The sequence below is a fragment of the Bubalus kerabau genome, chromosome 10, assembly GCF_029407905.1.
Source record: "Bubalus kerabau isolate K-KA32 ecotype Philippines breed swamp buffalo chromosome 10, PCC_UOA_SB_1v2, whole genome shotgun sequence".
Lineage (NCBI taxonomy): Eukaryota > Metazoa > Chordata > Mammalia > Artiodactyla > Bovidae > Bubalus > Bubalus kerabau.
This window is the reverse complement of record NC_073633.1, coordinates 35,718,111-35,741,065: the sequence shown is the minus strand read 5'-3', so window position 1 is coordinate 35,741,065 and position 22,955 is coordinate 35,718,111. Positions and strand designations below refer to the sequence as shown.

At 37.3% G+C, this 22,955-nt stretch overlaps 1 protein-coding gene across 2 annotated transcripts in view; it reads left to right on the top strand.

Annotated features, from left to right (window-relative positions):
• The window catches only part of DPH6 (diphthamine biosynthesis 6), a 189,989-nt gene extending 168,978 nt beyond the window's left edge, over positions 1 to 21,011 (top strand). Inside the window, exons 6-9 of one of the 2 annotated variants that reach the window (XR_008699039.1) lie at positions 6,744 to 6,867; positions 9,287 to 9,381; positions 18,676 to 18,763; positions 19,944 to 19,993. Coding sequence is in view for 1 of the 2 variants with exons in the window: in XM_055537300.1 (XP_055393275.1) it covers positions 9,287 to 9,381; positions 18,676 to 18,763; positions 19,944 to 19,997 (237 nt within the window). In the remaining variant the exon portion in view is untranslated. Of the gene's footprint in view, positions 1 to 6,743; positions 6,868 to 9,286; positions 9,382 to 18,675; positions 18,764 to 19,943 lie in introns of both variants that reach the window. The other variant, XM_055537300.1, reaches the window with a different exon arrangement.
• Positions 21,012 to 22,955: the final 1,944 nt, after the last annotated feature.

The window sequence follows — 22,955 nt, the reverse complement described above, 5'->3', positions numbered from 1 at the left end:
GAATTTTGTAGCGTTTAATATTGTCCTGGAGGTCTCTGAGATTGTCCTCATTTCTTTTAATTCATTTTTCTTTTTTCCTCTCTGATTCATTTATTTCTACCATTCTATCTTCTAATTCATTAATCCTATCTTCTGCCTCTGTTATTCTACTATTTGTTGCCTCCAGAGTGTTTTTGATCTCATTTATTGCCTTATTCATTATATATTGACTCTTTTTTATTTCTTCTAGGTCCTTGTTAAACCTTTCTTGCATTTTTTCAATCCTTGTCTCCAGGCTATTTATCTGTGATTCTATTTTGATTTCAAAATTTTGGATCAATTTCACTATCATTATTTGGAATTCTTTATCAGGTAGATTCCCTATCTCTTCCTCTTTTGTTTGGTTTGGTGGGCATTTATCCTGTTCCTTTACCTGCTGGGTATTCCTCTGTCTCTTCATCTTGTTTAAATTGCTGAGTTTGGGGTGTCCTTTCTGTATTCTGGCAGTTTGTGGAGTTCTTTTTATTGTGGCGTTTCCTCGCTGTGTGTGGGTTTGTACAGGTGGCTTGTCAAGGTTTCTTGGTTAGGGAAGCTGGTGTCGGTGTTTTGGTGGGTGGAGTTGGATTTCTTCTCTCTGGAGTGCAATGAAGTGTCCAGTAACGAGTTATGAGATGTCTGTGGTTTTGGGGTGACTTTGGGCAGCCTGTATCTTGGAGCTCAGGGCTATGTTCCTGTGTTGCTGGAGAATTTGCTTGGTGTGTCTTGCCCTGGAACTTGTTGGCCCTTGTGTGGTGCTTGGTTTCAGTGTAGGTATAATGGGAGAAAATAATAGCAAATGAAGCAACTGACAAACAACTAATCTCAAAAATATATGAGCAACTCCTACAGCTCAATTCCAGAAAAATAAATGACCCAATCAAAAAATGGGCCAAAGAACTAAATAGACATTTCTCCAAAGAAGACATACAGATGGCTAACAAACACATGAAAAGATGCTCAACATCACTCATTATCAGAGAAATGCTAATCAAAACCACTATGAGGTACCATTTCACGCCAGTCAGAATGGCTGCGATCCAAAAGTCTACAAGTAATAAATGCTGGAGAGGGTGTGGAGAAAAGGGAACCCTCTTACACTGTTGGTGGGAATGCAAACTAGTACGGCCACTATGGAGAACAGTGTGGAGATTCCTTAAAAAACTGGAAATAGAACTGCCTTATGATCCAGCAATCCCACTGCTGGGCATACACACTGAGGAAACCAGAAGGGAAAGAGACACATGTACCCCAATGTTCATCGCAGCACTGTTTATAATAGCCAGGACATGGAAGCAACCTAAATGTCCATCAGCAGATGAATGGATAAGAAAGTGGTGGTACATATATGCAATGGAGTATTACTCAGCCATTAAAAAGAATACATTTGAATCAGTTCTAATGAGGTGGATGAAACTGGAGCCTATTATACAGAGTGAAGTAAGCCAGAAAGAGAAACACCAATACAGTATACTAATGCATGTATATGGAATTTAGAAAGATGGTAACAATAACCCTGTATACGAGACAGCAAAAGAGACACTGATGTATAGGACAGTCTTTTGGACTCTGTGGGAGAGGGCGAGGGTGGGATGATTTGGGAGAATGGCATTGAAATATGTATAATATAATATATGAAATGAGTCGCCAGTCCAGGTTCGATGCACGATACTGGATGCTTGGGGCTGGTGCGCTGGGACGACCCAGAGGGATGGTATGGGGAGGGAGGAGGGAGGAGGGTTCAGGATGGGGAACACATATATACCTGTGGCGGATTCATTTCAATATATGGCAAAACCAATACAATATTATAAAGTTAAAAAATTAAATTAAATTAAAAAATATATATATTAAAAAAAAATCACTTGCACGTTTTTGTATGAACATAATTTTTCAACTCATTTTGGTAAATAACTAAGAGTGTGATTTCTGGATTGTATATGGTAAGGGCATGTTTAGCTTTGTAAAAAGTTAACACGCTGTCTTTCAAAGTAGCTATACCATTTTATGTTTCCACCAGCAATAAAGTAGAATTCCTGTTGCTTGAAAAAAAAAAAGAAATATTTTAAATGTAGGCTGTGTGGCAGAAGGAAAAGAAGTTAAGCTCCACTTGGGTATTTCTAGTTTGATTGAACTATTATAGAAATTGAGCAGGGAGAGAAGATTTTGAGGAAAAATCAAGAACTATGTTTTATTTAAAACAATAATTCAGATCAGTTGCTTAGTTGTGTGCGACTCTTTGCGACCACATGGACTGCAGCACTCCAGGCCTCCCTGTCCATCACCAACTCCCGGAGTTTACCCAAACCCATGTCCATTGAGTCGGTAATGCCATCCAACCATCTCATCCTCTGTCATCCCCTTCTCCTCCTACCTTCAATCTTTCCCAGCATCAGGGTCTTTTCAAATGAGTCAGTTCTTCACATCACGTGGCCAAAGTATTGGAGTCTCAGCTTCAACATCAGTCCTTCCAATGAACACTCAGGACTGATATCCTTTAGGATGGACTGGTTAGATCTCCTTCCAGTCCAAGGGACTCTCAAGAGTCTTCAACACCACAGTTGAAAAGCATCAATTCTTCAGTGGTCAGCTTTCTTTATAGTCCAACTCTCACATCCATACATGACTACCAGAAAAACCATAGCCTTGACTAGATGGACCTTTCTTGGCAAAGTAATGTCTTTACTTTTTAATATGCTGTCTATGTTGGTCATAGGAGTAAGCGTCTTTTCATTTCATGGCTACAGTCACCATCTGCAGTGATTTTGGAGTCCCCAAAAATAAAGTCTGCCATTGTTTCCACTGTTTCCCCATCTATTTGCCATGAACTGATGGGACCAGATGCCATGATCTTGGTTTTCTGAATGTTTTTAAGCCAGATTTTTCACTCTCCTCTTTCACTTTCATCAAGAGGCTCTTTAGTTCTTCTTCACTTTCTGCCTTAAGGTGGTGTCATCGGCATATCTGAGGTTATTGATATTTCTCCCAGCATTGATATTTCTCTCTTTATTCCAGCTTGTGCTTCATCCAGCCCAGCATTTCTCATGATGTACTCTGCATATAAGTTAAATAAGCAGGGTGACAATATACAGCCTTGATGTACTCCTTTTCCTATTTGGAACCAGTTCCATGTCCAGTTCTAACTGTTGCTTCCTGACCCGCATATAAATATCTCAAGAGGCAGGTCAGGTGGTCTGGTATTCCCATCTCTTGAAGAATTTTCCAGAGTTTGTTTTCATCCACACAGTCAAAGGCTTTGGCATAGTCAATAAAGCAGAAATAGATGTGTTTCTGGAACTCTTGCTTTTTCCATGTTCCAGCAGATGTTGGCAATTTGATCTCTGATTCCTCTGCCTTTTCTAAAACCAGCTTGAACATCTGGAAGTTCACAGTTCACATACTGTTGAAGCCTGGCTTGGAGAATTTTGAGCATTACTTTACTAGCGTGTGAGATGAGTGCGATTGTGCAGTAGTTTGAATATTCTTTGGTATTGCCTTTCTTAGGGATTGGAATGAAAACTGACCTTTTCCAGTCCTGTGAACACTGCTGAGTTTTCCAAATTTGTTGGCATATTGAGTGCAGCACTTTCACGGCATCATCTTTTAGGATTTGAAAAAGCTCCACTGGAATTCCATCACCTCCACTAGCTTTGCTCGTAGTGATGCTTCCTAAGGCCCACTTGACTTCACATTCCAGGATGTTAGCCTGTAGGTGAGTGATCACACCATCATGATCATCTGGGTCATGAAGATCTTTTTTGTACAGTTCTTCTGTGTATTCATACCACCCCTTCTTAATATCTTCTGCTTCTTAGGTCCATACCATTTCTGTCCTTTATTGACCCCATCTTTGCCTGAAATGTTTCCTTGGTATCTCTAATTTTCTTGAAGAGATCTTTAGTCTTTCCAATCAATGCTCCCAAGTAAAACACCCAGTAAGTATTTGGAGTTGTAGGGGGAGGCGATACATGGGAGAGAGTTTAATGACTAAGGTTTTCACTTTGAGAGCCATTTGCAATAGAGGTGATAGAAGGAGTCATGATCCTCAAAGAAGGTATATATAGATAAAGAGCAGAAGGTCCAAGGGTAGGGCAAATTAATAGATAAAGAATGTACTAGGCATTGGATTAAAAGCTTTATACGTATTATATCTTTTAATATAGCATCCCCCTGAAGGCAGGCTTTCCCTAAGCAAATGGAAATTCAGAGAACAAGCAAGTCATCCCAGGTCCCATGCCCAATAAGTGTTGGAACTAGAATATGAACCTAAAGATATTTCCCCCTAATTTTCTAATTCTGCTCAAATTTATCTCTGTTCATAAATTTTGTCTATCTTTTCCAGTAAATCTCTAATGTATAATTATAGTTTATGTTTATTTTATTTTATTTTTAAACTTTACATAATTGTATTAGTTTTGCCAAATATCAAAATGAATCCACCACAGGTATACATGTGTTCCCCATCCTGAACCCTCCTCCCTCCTCCCTCCCCATTCCATCCCTCTGGGTCGTCCCAGTGCACTAGCCCCAAGCATCCAGTATCGTGCATCGAACCTGGACTGGCAACTTGTTTCATACATGATATTTTACATGTTTCAATGCCATTCTCCCAAATCTTCCCACCCTCTCCCTCTCTCACAGAGTCCATAAGACTGTTCTATACATCAGTGTCTCTTTTGCTGTCTCGTATACAGGGTTATTGTTACCATCTTTCTAAATTCCATATATATGCATTAGTATACTGTATTGGTGTTTCTCTTTCTGGCTTACTTCACTCTGTACAATAGGCTCCAGTTTCATCCACCTCATTAGAACTGGTTCAAATGTATTCTTTTTAATGGCTGAGTAATACTCCATTGTGTATATGTACCACAGCTTTCTTATCCATTCATCTGCTGATGGACATCTAGGTTGCTTCCATGTCCTGGCTATTATAAACAGTGCTGCGATGAACATTGGGGTACACGTGTCTCTTTCCCTTCTGGTTTCCTCAGTGTGTATGCCCAGCAGTGGGATTGCTGGATCATAAGGCAATTCTATTTCCAGTTTTTTAAGGAATCTCCACACTGTTCTCCATAGTGGCTGTACTAGTTTGCATTCCCACCAACAGTGCAAGAGGGTTCCCTTTTCTCCACACCCTCTCCAGCATTTATTGCTTGTAGACTTTTGGATCGCAGCCATTCTGACTGGTGTGAAATATAGTTTATGTTTAAAGTCCTTGTCTGTTGGGTTCAATATTTGGTTAATGTGTGGGTCTGTTTCTATTTTGTTTGTTTTTCTCCTGATTATAGTCACCTTTTTCACTTTTTATCTCTTAATTTGTTTTATATATTTCATGGTAGATAATGAATAAAAAAGAACAACAGAGACTGAAGTAAATATTTACTCCAGAAAAGTCACACCACTTCCTCTCTGTGACAGCTAGTCTGAGGTGTTTATTCTTTTTAGTCTATTCTCCAGTTGAGGGGAGTCTGGTTTGATTTTTGTTTCGTTTCAGTTTGCTGCTTGTTTGAAATGTTTTGAAAGCAGCATAAAGGTTCTCCCTTTGTCAGGGCATGTGATCTATTCTCCAATGAGTCTAGAGATCTCTCTCTCCCTCTTCCCTCTTCCCTGTCCCCATGTTTTAAAGTCCTTCTCCACTGTTTTGTGCCTTTTCAAGGCCTTACTACTCTCAGCCTTTCTCTGCCTTCTCTCTGTCTTTCCAAGTCTTGGCTGAAATGTCTCAATCTTCCTGCCCTGTCACCACCCCTTGGTACCTTGAAAGTTCAAAAGAAGAGACTTGATGGGCAGGTGTTCTCAAAGGGATCTCTGTCTCTCCCCTCTCCTGCCCTGGAGAGGGGCAGTTTTCTGAGGGTAGCCACTGTGTGCACTTAGTTAAGACTCTGAAAAAAAATTGGCAGGCTATGTATACTCCCTGGGTCTCTTCAGGACTCTTAATAATCCATCACAGAGGTCCACAAGAGTTTGGCTTTCCACATATGCTGATAGACATCCCACATCCATGAAGCTTTGCTTCTACTCTGTCTGTTCCCCCATTCGGTAAGTGGCCATGAATCTTCACTCATCTCAGAAAAGCTTACCCTGATCTGCTATTAGTTCATCCAGATGCCTTTGCATTCTCAGATCTCTGTATGTAAAACACAAAGGTGTGGTTTTGTAGCTGATCTGGCATATTTTTGGTGTTATGGTGACAACAGTTGTCTGCTTCCACTTTTTATATACCAACTGAAACTATTTAATAAATGTCTTAATCCTTTATATCATACTTTAGTGGGGAAAAAGCAACTTGAAAAACACTTTTTTTTATTTTTCAATATAGTTTGCTATCTTATGCATTTAAATTATAGAAAGAATCACGATAATTCAGTAAGGAACTAAACCTTAGGAAAGCCTATCTAGTATTTTCAATTACAATGATATTGACAGAGAAACTATCAAAGTGAACTGCAGAAACTGTATTTGGAATGAGGAGGTGCTGGCCTACAATAATACTAATTCTGAGTTGAAACCCAGACACAGAACTGAGATATGTCAGAATAAAGTTGCTACTTTCTATGAGTAGTGTAGATATGAGCAACACTTGCTTACATGTTTTAGAAAAGCAGATTGAACGTCTCATACCACAAATATGTCTCTAGATTCTCCACTTACATTAACTGACCCCTTTTTTAAAAAATCAGATCACACATGCATGCTAGATTGCTTCAATCATGTTCAATTCTTTACAGGCCCTTGGACTATAACCTTCCAGGCTCCTCCATACATGGGATTCTCCAAGCAAGAATACTGGAGTGAGCTGCCATGCCCTCCTCCAAAGGATTTTCCCGATCTAGGGATCGGATGCGTTGGCAGGTGGGTGCTTTATCACTAGCACCACCTGGGAAGCCCAGTCAAATGCACACATCACGCTTTTGTGCTACCAGGTTGTTGATTTCTAACATAGTGCTATGCCTTAGCCAAAGATTCCTTAAGGAAGTGGCTAGCTTAGGCTTTGCTTCTTGAGGAGGTTCTCTCAGGACATCAAAGGGCCTTGGAACTGGCCAAACGTAAGCCAAAAAAGATGGAATTTTTCTAAACACTTATGTCTACTAGAGCTTTAAGCTAATAGAGTTTAGAGGGTCTGCGAAAGACATTCTAAGAATTTATAGGCTACTTCATGGTTCATCAGCCATAAAATCCACTGCACTCTTGGAATCTGGAACCCATGGATTCTAGAATTCTGAAATCTGTCTGTGTAGAATCTTTCTTGACTTGGAATCTGTGTCCATGCTGGTCAGCGAGTGGTAGAGGGGGAAGAGATTGCACATATTATTTACAGAATCAACATCACTGCTTCATCATACTGTGGTATTGAAATATAGGGTGTAATATATTTAGTAAGCTCCCAGAGACCAAGGACATTGTTTACTCCTGGAACTTTTTCATCTAGCAAAGCCTGCCCAATAATCACCATTCAGTAAATGTTTTTGGAAGAACTGACTGGTTGAATATTATGGAAATGTTCTATGTGAATTGAAAATATCACTGGATACATCCAAATTTTAGATTTCCTAGTGCTGGTTGGTTTAATATAGCAGTTTACATTATTTTTACTTAGGGACTAACAGAATTACTTCAGTAGGATAACAGCTATGCCAACATTAATTTAAAAAAGTAATCCAGTTATGTTTTTGTGGTAGATTATAGAAATTTTGCAAAGCTTCAATTATACTTTTTCTAATAAAAAGAAGTCTGTGGTTATTAAGATATATTCCCACATAAAAAAGACTGACCATAAAGGTGAGAGTAGAAGGCTCCCTTGGCAGAAAGTCACTAGAATGAGAAGACCAATGAAGGGAGATGAGCACAGAAGGGGTCGGGCACTAGCTGACAGAACAAGGAAACGCCCTTGAAATCCATACCCCATTATTATTCCTACATTTTTACTGCAAAGCAGACATTAATTTAATTTGGTTTACTACTGTAATCTATTCCTGTTATCTGCTCTCATAATGTCCGGCTGCCATAATTCTGCCTTTCCAGTTCCCTACTTCATGACCCACCATGGTGAAAATTTATCTACTAAGTTTTTGCAAGTTCATATACTAAATGCCACCTCATTTTCTTTCCCTCACTTTTCTTGCTGTTTTGCTTTATAGGTCATTCACATTACCACTGATCCTTAGAGGGAATAGAATTTTCATAGATCCGTCCTTTCAATTCCTAAGGGCACATAGTCAATAGATGAAATGTAATGGAGTTGGAATAGTAGCACAACTATAAAAATAACCAAATAAATAAATGTGTAATATTTATGCAGGTAAAACTGAAAACTTAGGCCACAGTCCCAGCACTGGCAGTAACAGAGAACATCAATGGAGTCACTCTTCCTTTGGGCTATGAGGATTTGGGGCTACGAGAGGCTATAAGCAGGAAAAGCTATGAAATTCAGAATGAAGGGGCTAGAATCACAGTGACAAAGCCTCCATGAAAGACCAGAATGATTCTGTTGCACAGCTAGTGAGAGTGCTCCCCAGCTCTGATTCCAGCCTTGCTCCAGCCCAATAAGAGAGGATTTTATTCTCAGTATCAGGATCATTTAAATAACAACTTCTATTTCATGCAAAGCATGGGGTCAGGGTGGGGAGTGGTTGTTTCTTTGCTTATTTTTCTTTTTAATTTCAGGTTTAATCAGACAACATTATAAGCTATTCCAACCTTTCTTGGAGTTAGACCCTCCCAGGGCTTGTCTGCAGCATTGGAACTTCATTAGATCTAATAATAGCCTTAAGCATAATAACCATGTTTATGACTTCCTTTTGTTCATAGGCCCAAGGAAAGGCCTTAGATTACATTCTCTTGTGTTGTCTGAGAAATTTTCTAAATGCATTTTTTCCCCTTCCGTATATAGGTCAAAGGGCAGGGAAAGCACAATTTGGCTGCATATATCCTCATTTAGTACATAATGACTTAGTATCTTTTCTCCTTTTGAAGCTAAAGCTAGTGTCAAACTTTATAGTAATCTTTAAGCTTTTTCATTATACATAAAAATGTTGGTCCAATATATCTTTTTATAAGGATTTGGGGATTATTTAAAATGCTATGATTTATGATAACATTCTTCAAATGGTTTTTAACAGTTTTTAAACAGAAATATACAGTCATTTTCCTATAGCTCACAATCTGTTTTGGAATTAAAGTTTATAACATGGATTTTTTTTAGGACAAAATAAGTTAACATTTTTGTTATCTAAATTTTAAGTTTCCTGTTTCTCTTTTTTCCTATTTTCAGCTTTCTAAGAAATATGGAGTCCATGTTTGTGGAGAAGGTGGAGAATATGAAACGTTCACTTTGGATTGCCCTCTATTTAAGAAGAAAATAATTGTGTAAGATATCATTTCAGCATTTTCTTCCCCTTCCTCAAATTTAAGTGATGGAAGCAACTTAGCTTTAAGCTGGAGGCAACTTTTGTTGGGAGAAATAGAACATGTCCTCCAAGTTCACAAACACTCAATTTGTTTAATACCAGTGAAGTCGTCTGAATACCTAAATCAATACCTGACAAGACGAGGCCTTCATAGAAGCCTATAAACTTTTTAGACATTGCACTTTCGTTTACTTGCTGATTATGGCCTGCAGTAAAACTGGTACCTACACACTGACACTTTTATCCTTTCATGAAGTGTGAATTGCCTGTATTATTTATCTTTCATTACAGCTACATTTGATAAACTGCCACATCAGTAGCCTGTGGGTTCCATTAACTCCATCCTCTTTTTCCTTCTTCTTGGCTTTAATAACTTAGAATGGTTATACTAAACAGTTCTCTTCAATTATTTGGGGTTATTTTTACATATAAACTTCTTAAAAATGAATTCTGTTTATGGTGAATAGTGTGATTTCTTTGCCATAAATTGTTAAAAATTTGTGTAGTAAAAGACAAGGACTTACTTCAGTTGGTTACATCATTACCCATACTCTTAATTTATGTCAGTCTTCTCATATGCTAAGAGAGCATTTTATTTGCTTTTCCTAAGCTCTTTAGCTCTTGAAAAGCTTGTCAGAATTATGCTTGATTTCAGAAACCTCATCTGCTAAAAGATAAGAATCTTGGATGGAATGAACAGCTTCAGTGTTTTCAACACTGAAAGGTGATTTCTTTGTACATACTAATAATGAGGGAAGGAGTGTTCTAAGAAGTGAAAACAACTTGAGGTGAATTTTCTAAAAAATACCTTTATCTTCAGAAACATAGCCAAGACCTCATCCTTTGCAGTATTTACCCACTCTTGCTTTTCTTGTTTCTTCTAAATTCTTTCCCATTAATAATCATCAACATAACAATGCATCTGGCAAATATTTACCTATTACCTATTATGCTGAAACATTCTACTGGGCACCATGGACGTTGGACATAGTTCCTGTCTCCAAAATGGTGGAAGTAAGACACATCTGCATAGAATTTGACACAAAATGGTAAAGAATAAGAGTCACAAGAAAAATTTCATAAATAGGAGGTATTTCTCCTGACTTAAGTGATTACAAAACAATTCATGATTGAATTGTGCATTAGGTATTGCTTCTGTGAAAAAATACTGTTTTGTTACTCAAGAAGAGCATTTCCATGCTAGGGTGAAATTACAGTATAATGAGAAACTTGCAGTATACTTACTTATTAATATGGGACTAACAAAATTGGGAAAAAAATAAAAAGCACAGTAAGAGAAAAAAAGGCCAAAGAAGAATATTCTTCCTATTTATTTGACAACCTGAGGTCCTGGGGCACCTAGAAGTCTTTATGGACAACCTAGAATTATAAGAAATGTATTGCTTTACATTACATAACCAGAGGGTTTGTTTATCATAGTAAACTTTAGACCTGAAAAATGAATCTTTCATCTTATCATTTTGTAGATAAAGAAACCTCAACCTAACTGAGACAATGGCACGATAGGAGTTTGTCTTGATGTTGAAGAGAGGGAAGTCGGGGGAGGTATATTAGAACCCTCTAGTGCCAAAATGAGCTGTTCAGTTGAACTGGGTAATCATTTGTTGAGGGGAATAGTGTGGGTAGAACTCTGCAGGCTGCTGCCCTGCTCTGTAAGGGTTCTTTAAGAATGGAGGGGCTAATCAGCAATACTGTAGTGTGCACCCCTTAAGAACAGAGGAGGAAGTGCTGAGGATATTTCTTTCTTATCAACTAATCGCTAATCTAAATCTGATGCTTAAGCAAATTCTTTGCTTTCTTTTCTTCATATGTTCTGCCTCACCTCAGCTTCACAGCTTTCTTATTTGAATTCTTTTCTCTAGATTGCCTTCCCATTTATCCCTACTTTGCTAAATCCTTCCATTTTTAAAAACTTTGGTAGTTATTGCCCCCAGTGCCTATTTTCATAACTGAACTCTCAGAACATACAGTAGGCACTAATAAATGTTGAATATCTTTGAATTAATTTTACTTATTATTTGTATATATACTATTTCACTTTTATGCATTTCTTTCTTAAGTTATACTTACAGGTGATAGTAGTTGAATGGAAAAAGAATATCACCCACTATATACAAAATCTTTCCTTCACTTTAAAAAATAAAAAATGTCCTTACCATGCTTATCTGATAAGCACTGAATGTGATGATATGAGTGAACAAGCATTGCACATTCTAAAACCATTATGTAAATTATTTCATTTAGAGATAGTTGTCCTTGTGATAAAATTAAAAGATAAGTTTAGACCAGGTAACTAGTTGTTAACAACTGACTATTAATCATTGTGGATCCTGTAAGTTGGACTTTATTTGGGAGGCAAATTTATGCTATTTCCTATTCTATTTGATATAGTAGTGATGTTCCACAATTAGCATATGACTACTTGATTATTAGGAGTCTCCTTTTAAATTTCTGATTCAAAATTTTATTGTTAAAAAGGAGATTACATCTAACAGGAGAAAAAAATAAATTTTTTCATGTAAAATTATTTGATTATAATTGGTGATTGTTTTAAAATAAAAAAACAGATTAACTCTCTTGTATAATGAAGTAATTTAGACAAATGGGTGGTTCTAGAAGTTTAGGCTTCCCTTGTGGCTCAGCTGGTTAAGAATCCACCTGCAATTTGGGAGACCTGGGTTCAATCCCTGGGTTGGGAAGATCCCCTGGAGAAGGGAGAGGCTACCCACTCCAGGATCCCTGACCTGGAGAATTCCATGGTCTGTATAATCCATGGGGTCGCAAAGAGATGGACATGACTGAGTGACTTTCACTTTCTAGAAATTTATTATGAGATATATTAGAGATATATTCCAATTAACATTTTTTAAATCTTGTAGGAAAGACTAGCATACCAGTCTTTGCCTGGAAGTAATTTAGAAAAAATTTTACCAGACCATTTTACAATATACGTTTCACATCAATTACGATGTGCCTACCCACCTCTAGATACAAATTTTTAGATCAGAAAATGAGTTTTTTCCTGAGGAGCCTTGATAAAAAGAATTATGGCTTAGTCTTTAAGAGAAGAAGATACTTGTAGGTCCTAAAATAATAAACCTATTTTCCTATTGTTTCTTACTTTGAAATATGGATGTATGTATATCAAAAGTAAGAATTGAAACACAAGAAATATAGCCAATATTTGGGGGGAAAAAAGTAAAAACTAAAGTCCCAGTACTGTATTAATGAAAGTGATAATTTTCTTCTTGCTATTGATGAACACATATTTAATGTCAGTATTTGATACAACCCCACATTTCCATTTGAACTAACAATATTAATATACTACTATTACACAGTTGCTATGTATGGGATTGGTAGATGGATAGAAGAAACAGTGGAAAGGAAGGAGGGATGAAAAGAACTAAATTCAATGATTAAAACATTATGCACTCATTTTCCCCACTCACTCCTAGTTTCTACCGATTCAAGTCAAGACATAATTCAGCCCAGAGCATCCTAATATCACATTTAGCAGTGGGGATGAATCAAGAACTTTCCTTATCTACTTTCTCATGTCTCTCCTATATCACTTGGGAAATTAAAATTTATGAACTAATTTCCCTTGTATTTAAATTTATATAATTATTTTTATTATGCTAGAGGTGTTATATGATGTTATTGGTATATATGTGTGATTATGTTCATCGACTCCAGTGTTCTTGCTTTGAGAATCCCAAGATTCTCAAGGGGGAGCCTGGTGGGCCACCGTCTGTGGGATCGCACAGAGTCGGACACGACTGAAGTGACTTAGCAGCAGCATCAGCAGCATACATATACAAGCAATATGCATGTATGAAAATGTATATATTCAGGTAAAGATAGGTAATTGAAAAATCTGTGTGGATTTTTGATAGTAAATATGTTTAACAAAGTTAAACTATACAGTAATTTTTTTATTCAACAAATGAGTGAATACCTGGTAATATATTCTTCTCTGAGCCAGAGGTGAAGTATAGAGGAACAGACAGACAAAGATGAACAAAACGTGGTCCCTCATTGAAAATGAAGACAAGCACAGAAACGCATAATTCTAATATAGTAGATGTATTATGAAAGGGCTGTTGGGTTGCAAAGATCCCCTGGAGGACAAAATGGCAATCCATTCCAGTATTCTTGCCTGGAAAATCCCATGGACAGAAGAGCCTGGTGGGCTACAGTCCATGGGGTCACAAAGAGTCGGACACGACAGAGCAACTGAATGTGTGTGCACACACACACACACACAAATGCATGACCAGAGCACAGAAAGCAGAAAACTAGCACTGTGTGAGGATGTCAGGCAAGGCTTCACAGAAGTGTGAGGATAAGTGTGAGTTTATGGGGGATATCTATGTGTGGTTGTGTTTTCGAGGGGAAGTAGGAACCAAGATCATGGCTGAATCTCAAAAGAAAGCATCAGTTTTTTGAAGTGAGAAGGTGGGGCCTGATCTCATACTTTGAGAGGGAGTCTGCTTCAGATAAGCGAGACTCAGACCTGGCTCAGGTAGCTGCCCTTTTGAAGTTGTAACTGCGGATAAGCCTAACGCAGCAGTGAAAGGGAATGTCAGATCCAGCTGTTTGCTATAGAGAAATCTCCATTCTGTAAGAGGTCGAGGCTGCACTGATTACTTGTTTCAGTAGGGACAGAGGAGGAGGGTAGCCAACTGGAAAGCATTTTTGCTGTACTTCAGTTGTTCTTAATTTGGGGGGTTTCTCTGAGGGTACTCCAGCAGATCCTGTTCTGGGTATCAGAAGCTGACAGAAACCAGAGACTCTTGAAAGTTGAGTTTCAACTGACAGTTTATGAAAGAAAAGAAGAGCAATAGTGGCATTATGCTCTTTGAAGCTACAAGCTATTTATTTGATATCAATCTTCCAGTTGATTCTGGCTTTGTATAAGAGAATGAAATTATATTAGTCAATTATGGATTTAACAGAATCCATAAAAATCATATTCCTCTTCATTTAGTTCTGTTATATAGTATGGTTAGAATGTTATATATTTTCTCTAGAAAACAGTCTTGATTCAAATGTGATAATTATATCAATTAAGTAAGCCATTTGCTGCCAATCTTCTGTTTCTAGTGGGGATAACTGGCATGAGAAGGGAGGGCCTGAAACCCTTTCTACTGACACATCATTGGTTTGGGTTAGACATAGTTTTGGTGTATCCATTGTCAAGGATATCAAGACCAAGCTCTTACATTAGGCATAATTCAGGCTCAGGGTCAGTTTCCAAAGCTGGAAGTAGTAACCCCGAAAGATTGAAATCTAACGTAAAAATGAGATCATATACAATAGAAAGAATTTGAATCTATTGATGAGCCAAGGCACGACAGAATGATCTCTGTTCATTTCCAAGCCACACCATTCAATATCACAGTAATCCAAGTCTATGCCCCGACCAGTAATGCTGAAGAAGCTGAAGTTGAATGGACCTACAAGAACTTCTAGATACACAAAAAAGATGTCATTTTCATTATAGGGAAAAGAAATGCAAAAGTAGGAAGTCAAGAAATACCTGGAGTACAGGCAAATTTGGCCTTGCAGTACAAAATGAAGCAGGGAAAAGGCTAATAGAGTTTTGCCAAGAGAATGCACTAGTCGTAGCAAACACCCTCTACCAACAACACAAGAGAAGACTCTACACATGGACATCACCAGATGGTTAATACCAAAATCAGATTGATTATGTTTTTTGCAGCCAAAGATGGAGACGTTCTATACAGTCAGCAAAAACAAGACTGGGAGCTGACTGTGGCACAGACCATGAACTACTTACTGGCAAATTCAGACTGAAATTGAAAAAAGTAGGGAAACCACTAGACCATTCAGGTACGACCTAAATCAAATCTCTTACAATTATACAGTGGAAGTGACAAACAGATTCAAGGGATTAGATCTCATAGACAGAGTGCCTGAAGAATTATGGACAGAAGTTACTGACATTGTACAGGAGGCAGGGATCAAGACCATCCCCAAGGAAAAGAAATGCAAAAAGGCAAAATGATTGTTGAGGAGGCCTTACAAATAGCTGTGAATAGAAGAGAAGTGAAAGGCAAAGGAGAAAAGATATACCCATGAATGCAGAGTTCCAAAGAATACCAAAGAGAGCTAAGGAAGCCTTCCTCAAGGATTAATGCAAAGAAATAGGGCGGGGGGGGGGGGGGGGATGGAAAGGCCTAGAGATCTCTTCAAGAAATTAGAGATACCAAGGAAACATTTCATGCAAAGATGGGCTCAATAAAGGACAGAAATGGTATGCACCTAACCAAAGCAGAAGATATTAAGACAAGGTGGCAATAATACACAGAAGAACTATATAAAAAAGATCTTCACGACCCAATAATCACAATTGTGTGATCACCAACATAGTTCCAGACATCCTGGAATGGACCTTAGGAAGCATCACTATGAACAAAGCTAGCGGAGGTGATGAAATTCCAGTGGAGCTATTTCAAATCCTAAAAGATGATGCTGTGAAAGTGTTGCACTCAATATGTCAGCAAATTTGAAAACTCAGCAGTAGCCACAGGACTGGAAAAGTCAGTTTTCATTCCAATCCCTAAGAAAGGCAATGCCAAAGAATGTTCAAACTACTGCACAATCGCACTCATCTCACACGCTAGTAAAGTAATGCTCAAAATTCTCCAAGCCAGGCTTCAACAGTACGTGAACCAAGAACTTCCAGATGTTGAAGCTGGTTTTAGAAAAGGCAGAGGAACCAGAGATCAAATTGCCAACACCTGCTGGATCATGGAAAAAGCAAGAGAGTTCCAGAAAAACATCTATTTCTGCTTTATTGACTATGCCAAAGCCTTTGACTGTGTGGATGACAACAAACTCTGGAAAATTCTTTAAGAGATGGGAAGACCAGACTACCTGACCCACCTCTTGAGAAATTTGTATGCAGGTCAGGAAGCAACAGTTAGAACTCAACGTGGACCAACCGACTGGTTCCAAAGATTAAGGCATAGGTCAAGGCTGTATATTGTCACTGTGCTTATTTAACTTATATGCAGGGTACATCATGAGAAACGTTGGGCTGGAAGAAGCACAAGCTGGAATCAAGATTGCCAGGAGAAATATCAATAACCTCAGATATGCAGATGTCACCACATTCATGGCAGAAAGTGAAGAAGAACTAAAGAGCCTCTTGATGAAAGTGAAAGAGGACACTGAAAAGTTGGCTTAAAGCTCAACATTCAGAAAACTAAGATCATGGCATCTGGTCCCATCACTTCATGGCAAATAGATGGAGAAACAGTAGAAAGAGTCTGAGACTTTACTTTTGCGGGCTCCAAAATCACTGCAGATGGTGACTGCAGCCATGAAATTAAAGACGCTTGCTCCTTGAAAGAAGTTACGACCAACCTAGACAGCATATTAAAAAGCAGAGACATTACTTTGCCAACAAAGGTCCATCTGGTCAAAGCTATGTTTTTTCCAGTAGTCATGTATGGATGTGAGAGTTGTACTATAAAGAAAGCTGAGCACCGAAGAATTGATGCTTTTGAACCTTGGTGTTGGAGAAGACTCTTGAGGGTCCATTGGACTGCAAGGAGATCCAACCAGTCCATCCTAAAGGAAATCAATCCTAAATATTCATTGGAAGGAATGATGCTGAAGCTGAAACTCCAATACTTTGACTACCTGATGCGAAGAACTGACTTACTGGAAAAGACCCTGATGTTGAGAAAGATTGAAGGCAGGAGGAGAATGGGACAATAGAGGATGAGGTGGCTGGATGGCATCACCAATTCAATGGATATGAGTTTGAGTAAACTCCCGGAGTTGGTGATGATAGGGAGGCCTGGCATGCTGCAGTCCATGGGGTCACTAAGAGTCGGACACGACTGAGCAACTGAACTGATGAGGCAAGATAGAACCAGGACAGACAAGTATGGAGTAAATAAGCAGGACAACTTAACTAGGGTTAACAAGGCAGAGAGGCAAGTGGTAAAAAGCAAGAGGTCTCCTCTTTGCTTTCTTTTTCTCCTCCTTTTGTTCATTATACAGGGAGGCATCTTTTAGTTTAGGTAGTCTGTGAAGACAGGTTATTACTTTCTTTCATGATCACAACTCTTTAATGATTTTATTTCTATTGTAATATGTTACTTTTAATGTCATAGAAGCCCATTTTAATTTAATTTTAAAGCACTAACAAGATTCATATTTGATACAAAAGGTTCATGAATGGTATCATCAGACTGCTTTTCTCTATCTCTGATTTTCATGTGAAAAGTAAACAGATTTTGCCCATGAAAATTTAATATACTGGATCCTAGTATTTTGAGATTTCTTCTATTGTCACTAAATAACTTGACAAACACTGATTCAAAATTATTTTATATAAATGGAAAAGATGCAAAGTAAGAATCTATTTTTTGAACCACAGTGGTTAAAATGCTAACAATGTACTAGTATGAACACTGCAACTAGTTCCTGAGGCTTTAAAAAGAGATGAGCAATTTCTGCTTTTAGAGATTCAATTAAAATGCAAAAACACTGTTTCTTAATAGCAATAAAAATAATTAGTTATTAGAACTTCACACATAATCTTATTTATTTACATGTGCTTTACAGGGTATCTTTGATAAAAGTTGATTTAATTTACGTGTATCCATATGGTGCCAGCAAGCAGTTCATCCTATTTTACCTGAATGTGGTAATTGCTATGTCAGACAGTCAATTTTAATAGCAATGATATTACAGTGTGAAGAGTTCATCTAGAGCTTAAAACCATCACCAGTACTGCTTTTGTGAAGGATAATTGAGATTTTGTGTGAAACACTGAAAGAATTACCTCTTGAAAATGAAAAGAATAATGAAGATAAAGCCCTATTGTTTAATGGTTAGCCCATACCAACCAAGTTTGTGGAAATGAAATTGAATAGAGGCTTCAAGTTGTAAAACTGTTCAGAGAGCTCTGAGTGAACCTGAAAGTTGAACTGTGTGTCCTCATAAAGATGAAAGCTTCTTTACTTACTCTTGAAAGTTTAGTTCTCTCCATCTTTTCCCCAATTAAATATTTAATTATTAAAAGTAGATGTTAATCACTAATTGTGAAGTAAATACATATACAGTAGTATTCCAGTAGAAATAAATGAGGATTTTTGGTCTTTTCTAGTCACTAGTAGGTGTTAGTTTGCCACAAAACAGATTTTGCATAGTATATAAACTAATTATAATTTTTATTTTATTTCAGAGATTCATCAGAAGTAGTCACACATTCAGCTGATGCATTTGCACCTGTGGCTTACCTACGCTTTTTAGAATTGCACTTGGAGGACAAGGCAAGTAATCTAAAATTTGCAGTGATTTAAAGTGAAAATTGGGATATGTGCATTGTCTCTATATATGTAATTCTGTAACAACAAATGAAAGGCAAAAAATGATTTTTTTCAGATCCTCAGTCAATAACTAAGAATTTTTCAACTGTTTATGATTCTGAGAGCTCTATATGATATAAAAGACATTACATTTCTGAAGAGTTTGTAGTTCATCTGAAAAGGGAATCATATATACATTAATCAAGGAGAAGACAGGACAATGTATAACCAAATATTAAATCATCTAGTAAATTAAGAGTTAGGTTGTTGAGCATTTGCTGTAGGGGAAAGGTTTGAGGATAAATTGAATACTCATACAAAATTTGAGGTGAATGAGAAATTAAAGCTGTTCCAAAAATAAACAAGAGAACAGACATACAAATAAAAGATGGAAAATTAAGCAAAAAATATGATAAAGAGTTTTATTTTAAATATATTGTCAAGATACAGCAGGCTTATTTTTAAATGTTTTGTAAAGTAGTTAAGGTCTAGATTAGACCCTTTGATTAAAAGTTCTGCTCCTTAAGACATAAAGGATTGGGAAAAGGCTTCTGCATCTTTCGTGTTCTATCACCAAGTCTTGATGCACACCCAGAGTTTTATATATATAATAGATAATCTGAAGAATCAAGAAACTCAATGATCGGCAAAAGAAGGAGAAAAATGGGAACCCCAGAAATCTCTTAATCAGGAGGAGTTTCCAAAAGTAGAGAATGATATTTGCTGTCATTTCTCCAGAAAAATTAGGATAGACAGGGTTGAAAATAGATCATTGAATTGGGCTGAAAGGAGGCTATTTCAGTGACCATTTACCCAGAAGCTGGTAACCCTGGAGACAGTGAAGCTAAACTGTCAAGACTTCTTCCAGATTCAGATCCATGGGAAGAAGCTTCTTATTTCAGGCCTCTGCTACTTTCGCTGCCATGTGCATACACACAAAAATCAAAAGCACCAAATTCTGGTTTAGATACATTGGCCGTGATACCTTCAGCTCTACCTAAATAGCTCATTATTCACACTGTTTGGATATTTCGTTAGTCTTCACTGACCATTTGCCCTCTTTGGGAAAACAATGTTACTTCTTTGAGGTACAATACTTATTGACAATGAATAAATATGGTGTGTTTCCTTTGGTTTTTTTTAGGTGTCCCCAGTACCTGACAACTGCAGAACATCTAATGATATACACAACGTTTGAAAAACATTTTTTGTTACTAACCTGCTATTTCTATTTAAATTTAAAAATTACATAGCATTGTCCTAATTATTTTGTGCCACTTTTTCTCGTTACCCTTTTTTTTAATTCTTAGAAATATTTACTTTATCAGAAATTAATAGAACCATTGACTGGTTAACACATCCTGTGCATCATCTCTGGTAGATTTTTCTTTTCCCTTTTACTTCATCTGCAGTCCTCGTTTTCTGCTCTCATCTCAGCCAATGATATGATGCAAAGGCATTTGAAAATGAAGATGAAAAGGCAATCACTATATTTAGTTAATCACATTTACTGGGTGTCATCATTTTTGTTTTGCATATATTCATTGCTTCAACATTACTGGACAATCAGGAAGAATACCATTAGCTCTTATTGGTTATTTTATAACTGATTAAAAACATGCAGTTTTTCAGCATTACCTATGTTGACTTCAGGCTGTTTTTTGAACTCACAGAAAAATTGGGCAGAAGGCACAGAGAATCCCCACACATGCACAGTGCCCCCCAACTATCAACATCCCCCACCACAACAGCACATTTGTTACAATCAAGGGATTTACACTGACACATCATTGTCACCCAAGGTCCATAGACAATTCACTCGGTATTGCACGTCCTATGGGTGACATGTATCTGTCATTATACATGCCATACTGAGTATGTCCACTGCCCTAAAAAATCCTCTGTGCCCCACCTTTCATCACTTACTTCCTCCATCCCCTGGCAACCACTGATCTTTTCATTATCTCCACTGTTTTGCTTCTTCCAGAAGGTCATATAGTTAGAATAATACAGTATGTTGCCATTTTTAGATTGGCTTCTTTCCCTTAGTAATATGCAATTAAGGTTTCTGTGTGTCTTTTCATAAGTTTTTAAGTGCTTAATAGTATTCCATTGTCTAGACATACCATGATTTATTTATCCATTCACCTACTTAAGAACATCTTGGTTGCTTCCAAGTTTTGACAATTGTGAATAAAGCTGCTATAAAACACCCATGTGCAAGTTTTTGTATGGACATAACTTTTCAACTCTTTAGGGTAAATGCCAAGGAATATGATTGCTGGATTATATGATGAAAGTATATTTAATTTCACAAGAAGCCATCCAACTGTCTTCCAAAGTGTCTGTACCATTTTGCATTCTCACCAGCAGTGAATGAGATTCACTATTCTCTATTCCTATTCCCTCTGTTCATTATTTGTATTCCTCTGCCTCCTTGTCAGCTTTTGATATTGCCAGTGTTTTGGACTTGTGTCATTTTAATAGGTGTGTAATAGTATCTCATTGCTGTTTTAATTTGGATTTCCCTGATAGCATATGATGTGGAACATCTTTTCATATATTTTATTTGCTATCTCTGTATTATATTTGGTGAGATATCTGCTTGGATCTCCTGCCCATTTTTTATATGAACTCTGTTTTCTTATTATTGAGATTTAAGAATTTTCTGTATGTTTTGGAAATAATTCTTTATCAGCTATGTCTTTTGCAAGTACTTTCTTACAATCTATGGCTTGTCTTCTCATTCTTTGCCAGTAACTTTGCCAAAGCAGAAGTTTTTAATTTTAATGAAGCCCAGGTTATTATTTCTTTAATCAATTATGTCTTTGGTATTATATCTAGAAGTCATCACCAAACCCAAGATCATCTAGATTTTCTCCTATTTTATCTTCTGTGATTTTTATACTTTTGCATTTTACATTTGGGTCCGTTATTCATTTTGACTTAATTTTTGTAAAAGGATATAAGGTTTGGGTCTGGATTCATTTTTTCATGTGTGGATATTTGGTGGTTCTGGCATCATCTATTGAAAAGACTGTATTTTCTCCATTATATTTCTTGCCCCTTTGTCAAAGATCAGTTGACTATATTTGTGTAGACATAATTCTTAGCTCTCTATCTGTTCCATTGATTTGTTTGTCTATTCTTTTGCCAATACCACAATGTCTTAATTACTATAGCTTTGTAGTATATCTTAAAGTCAGATAATGTCAGATTCTGATTTTGTTCTTCTTCTTCAATATTGTATTGACTATTCTAGGCCTTTTAACTTTCCCTTTAAGCATTAGAGTCCATTTTTTATATCTACAAAATAACTTGGTAAGATTTTAAATGGAATAACATTGAATCTATCGATCAAGTTGGAAAGAACTGACAACAGTATTGAATCTTACTATCCATGACCTTGGGGTATCTGTTTATTGTATTCTTTGATTTCTTTCATCAGAGTTTTATGTATATATGTATATGTATATATGCTTGAATATCCTTTTTATTTTCATCATTCTAACCTAATATGTTAAATATTGCCTCCTTTCAACTCTTTTTTTTTGCACATGACAGACATCAAGGTAGCATTCTTAGTGTGAATCAGGAAAGAAAGAAGTAAGAGTTCCTTTTCCAGAAATTGTATTATGTATCAATGGCTTGAATAAAGCACTGACCAAGTCAGCAGCTCTACCCCAAGCCCTCTCAGGTAGTAGAGAAGGGGATTTTGTAGAATGAAAACAAAAGTGTCATTAACAAAGGAAAGATGATTAAATGCTTAGTTCAGTTCAGTTCATTTCAGTAGCTCAGTCGTGTCCGACTCTTTGTGACCCCATGAATTGCAGCACGCCAGGCCTCCCTGTCCATCACCAACTCCTGAAGTTCACTCAAACCCATGTCCATGGAGGTGGTGATGCCATCCAGCCATCTCATCCTCTGTCGTCCCCTTCTCCTCCTGCCCCCAATCCCTCCCAGCATCAGGGTCTTTTCCAATGAGTCAACTCTTCACATGAGGTGGCCAAAGTATTGGAGTTTCAGCTTCACCATCAGTCCTTCCAATGAACACCCAAGACTGATCTCCTTTAGGATGGACTGGTTGGATCTCCCTGCAGTCCAAGGGACTCTCAAGAGTCTTCTCCAACACCACAGTTCAAAAGCATCAGTTTTT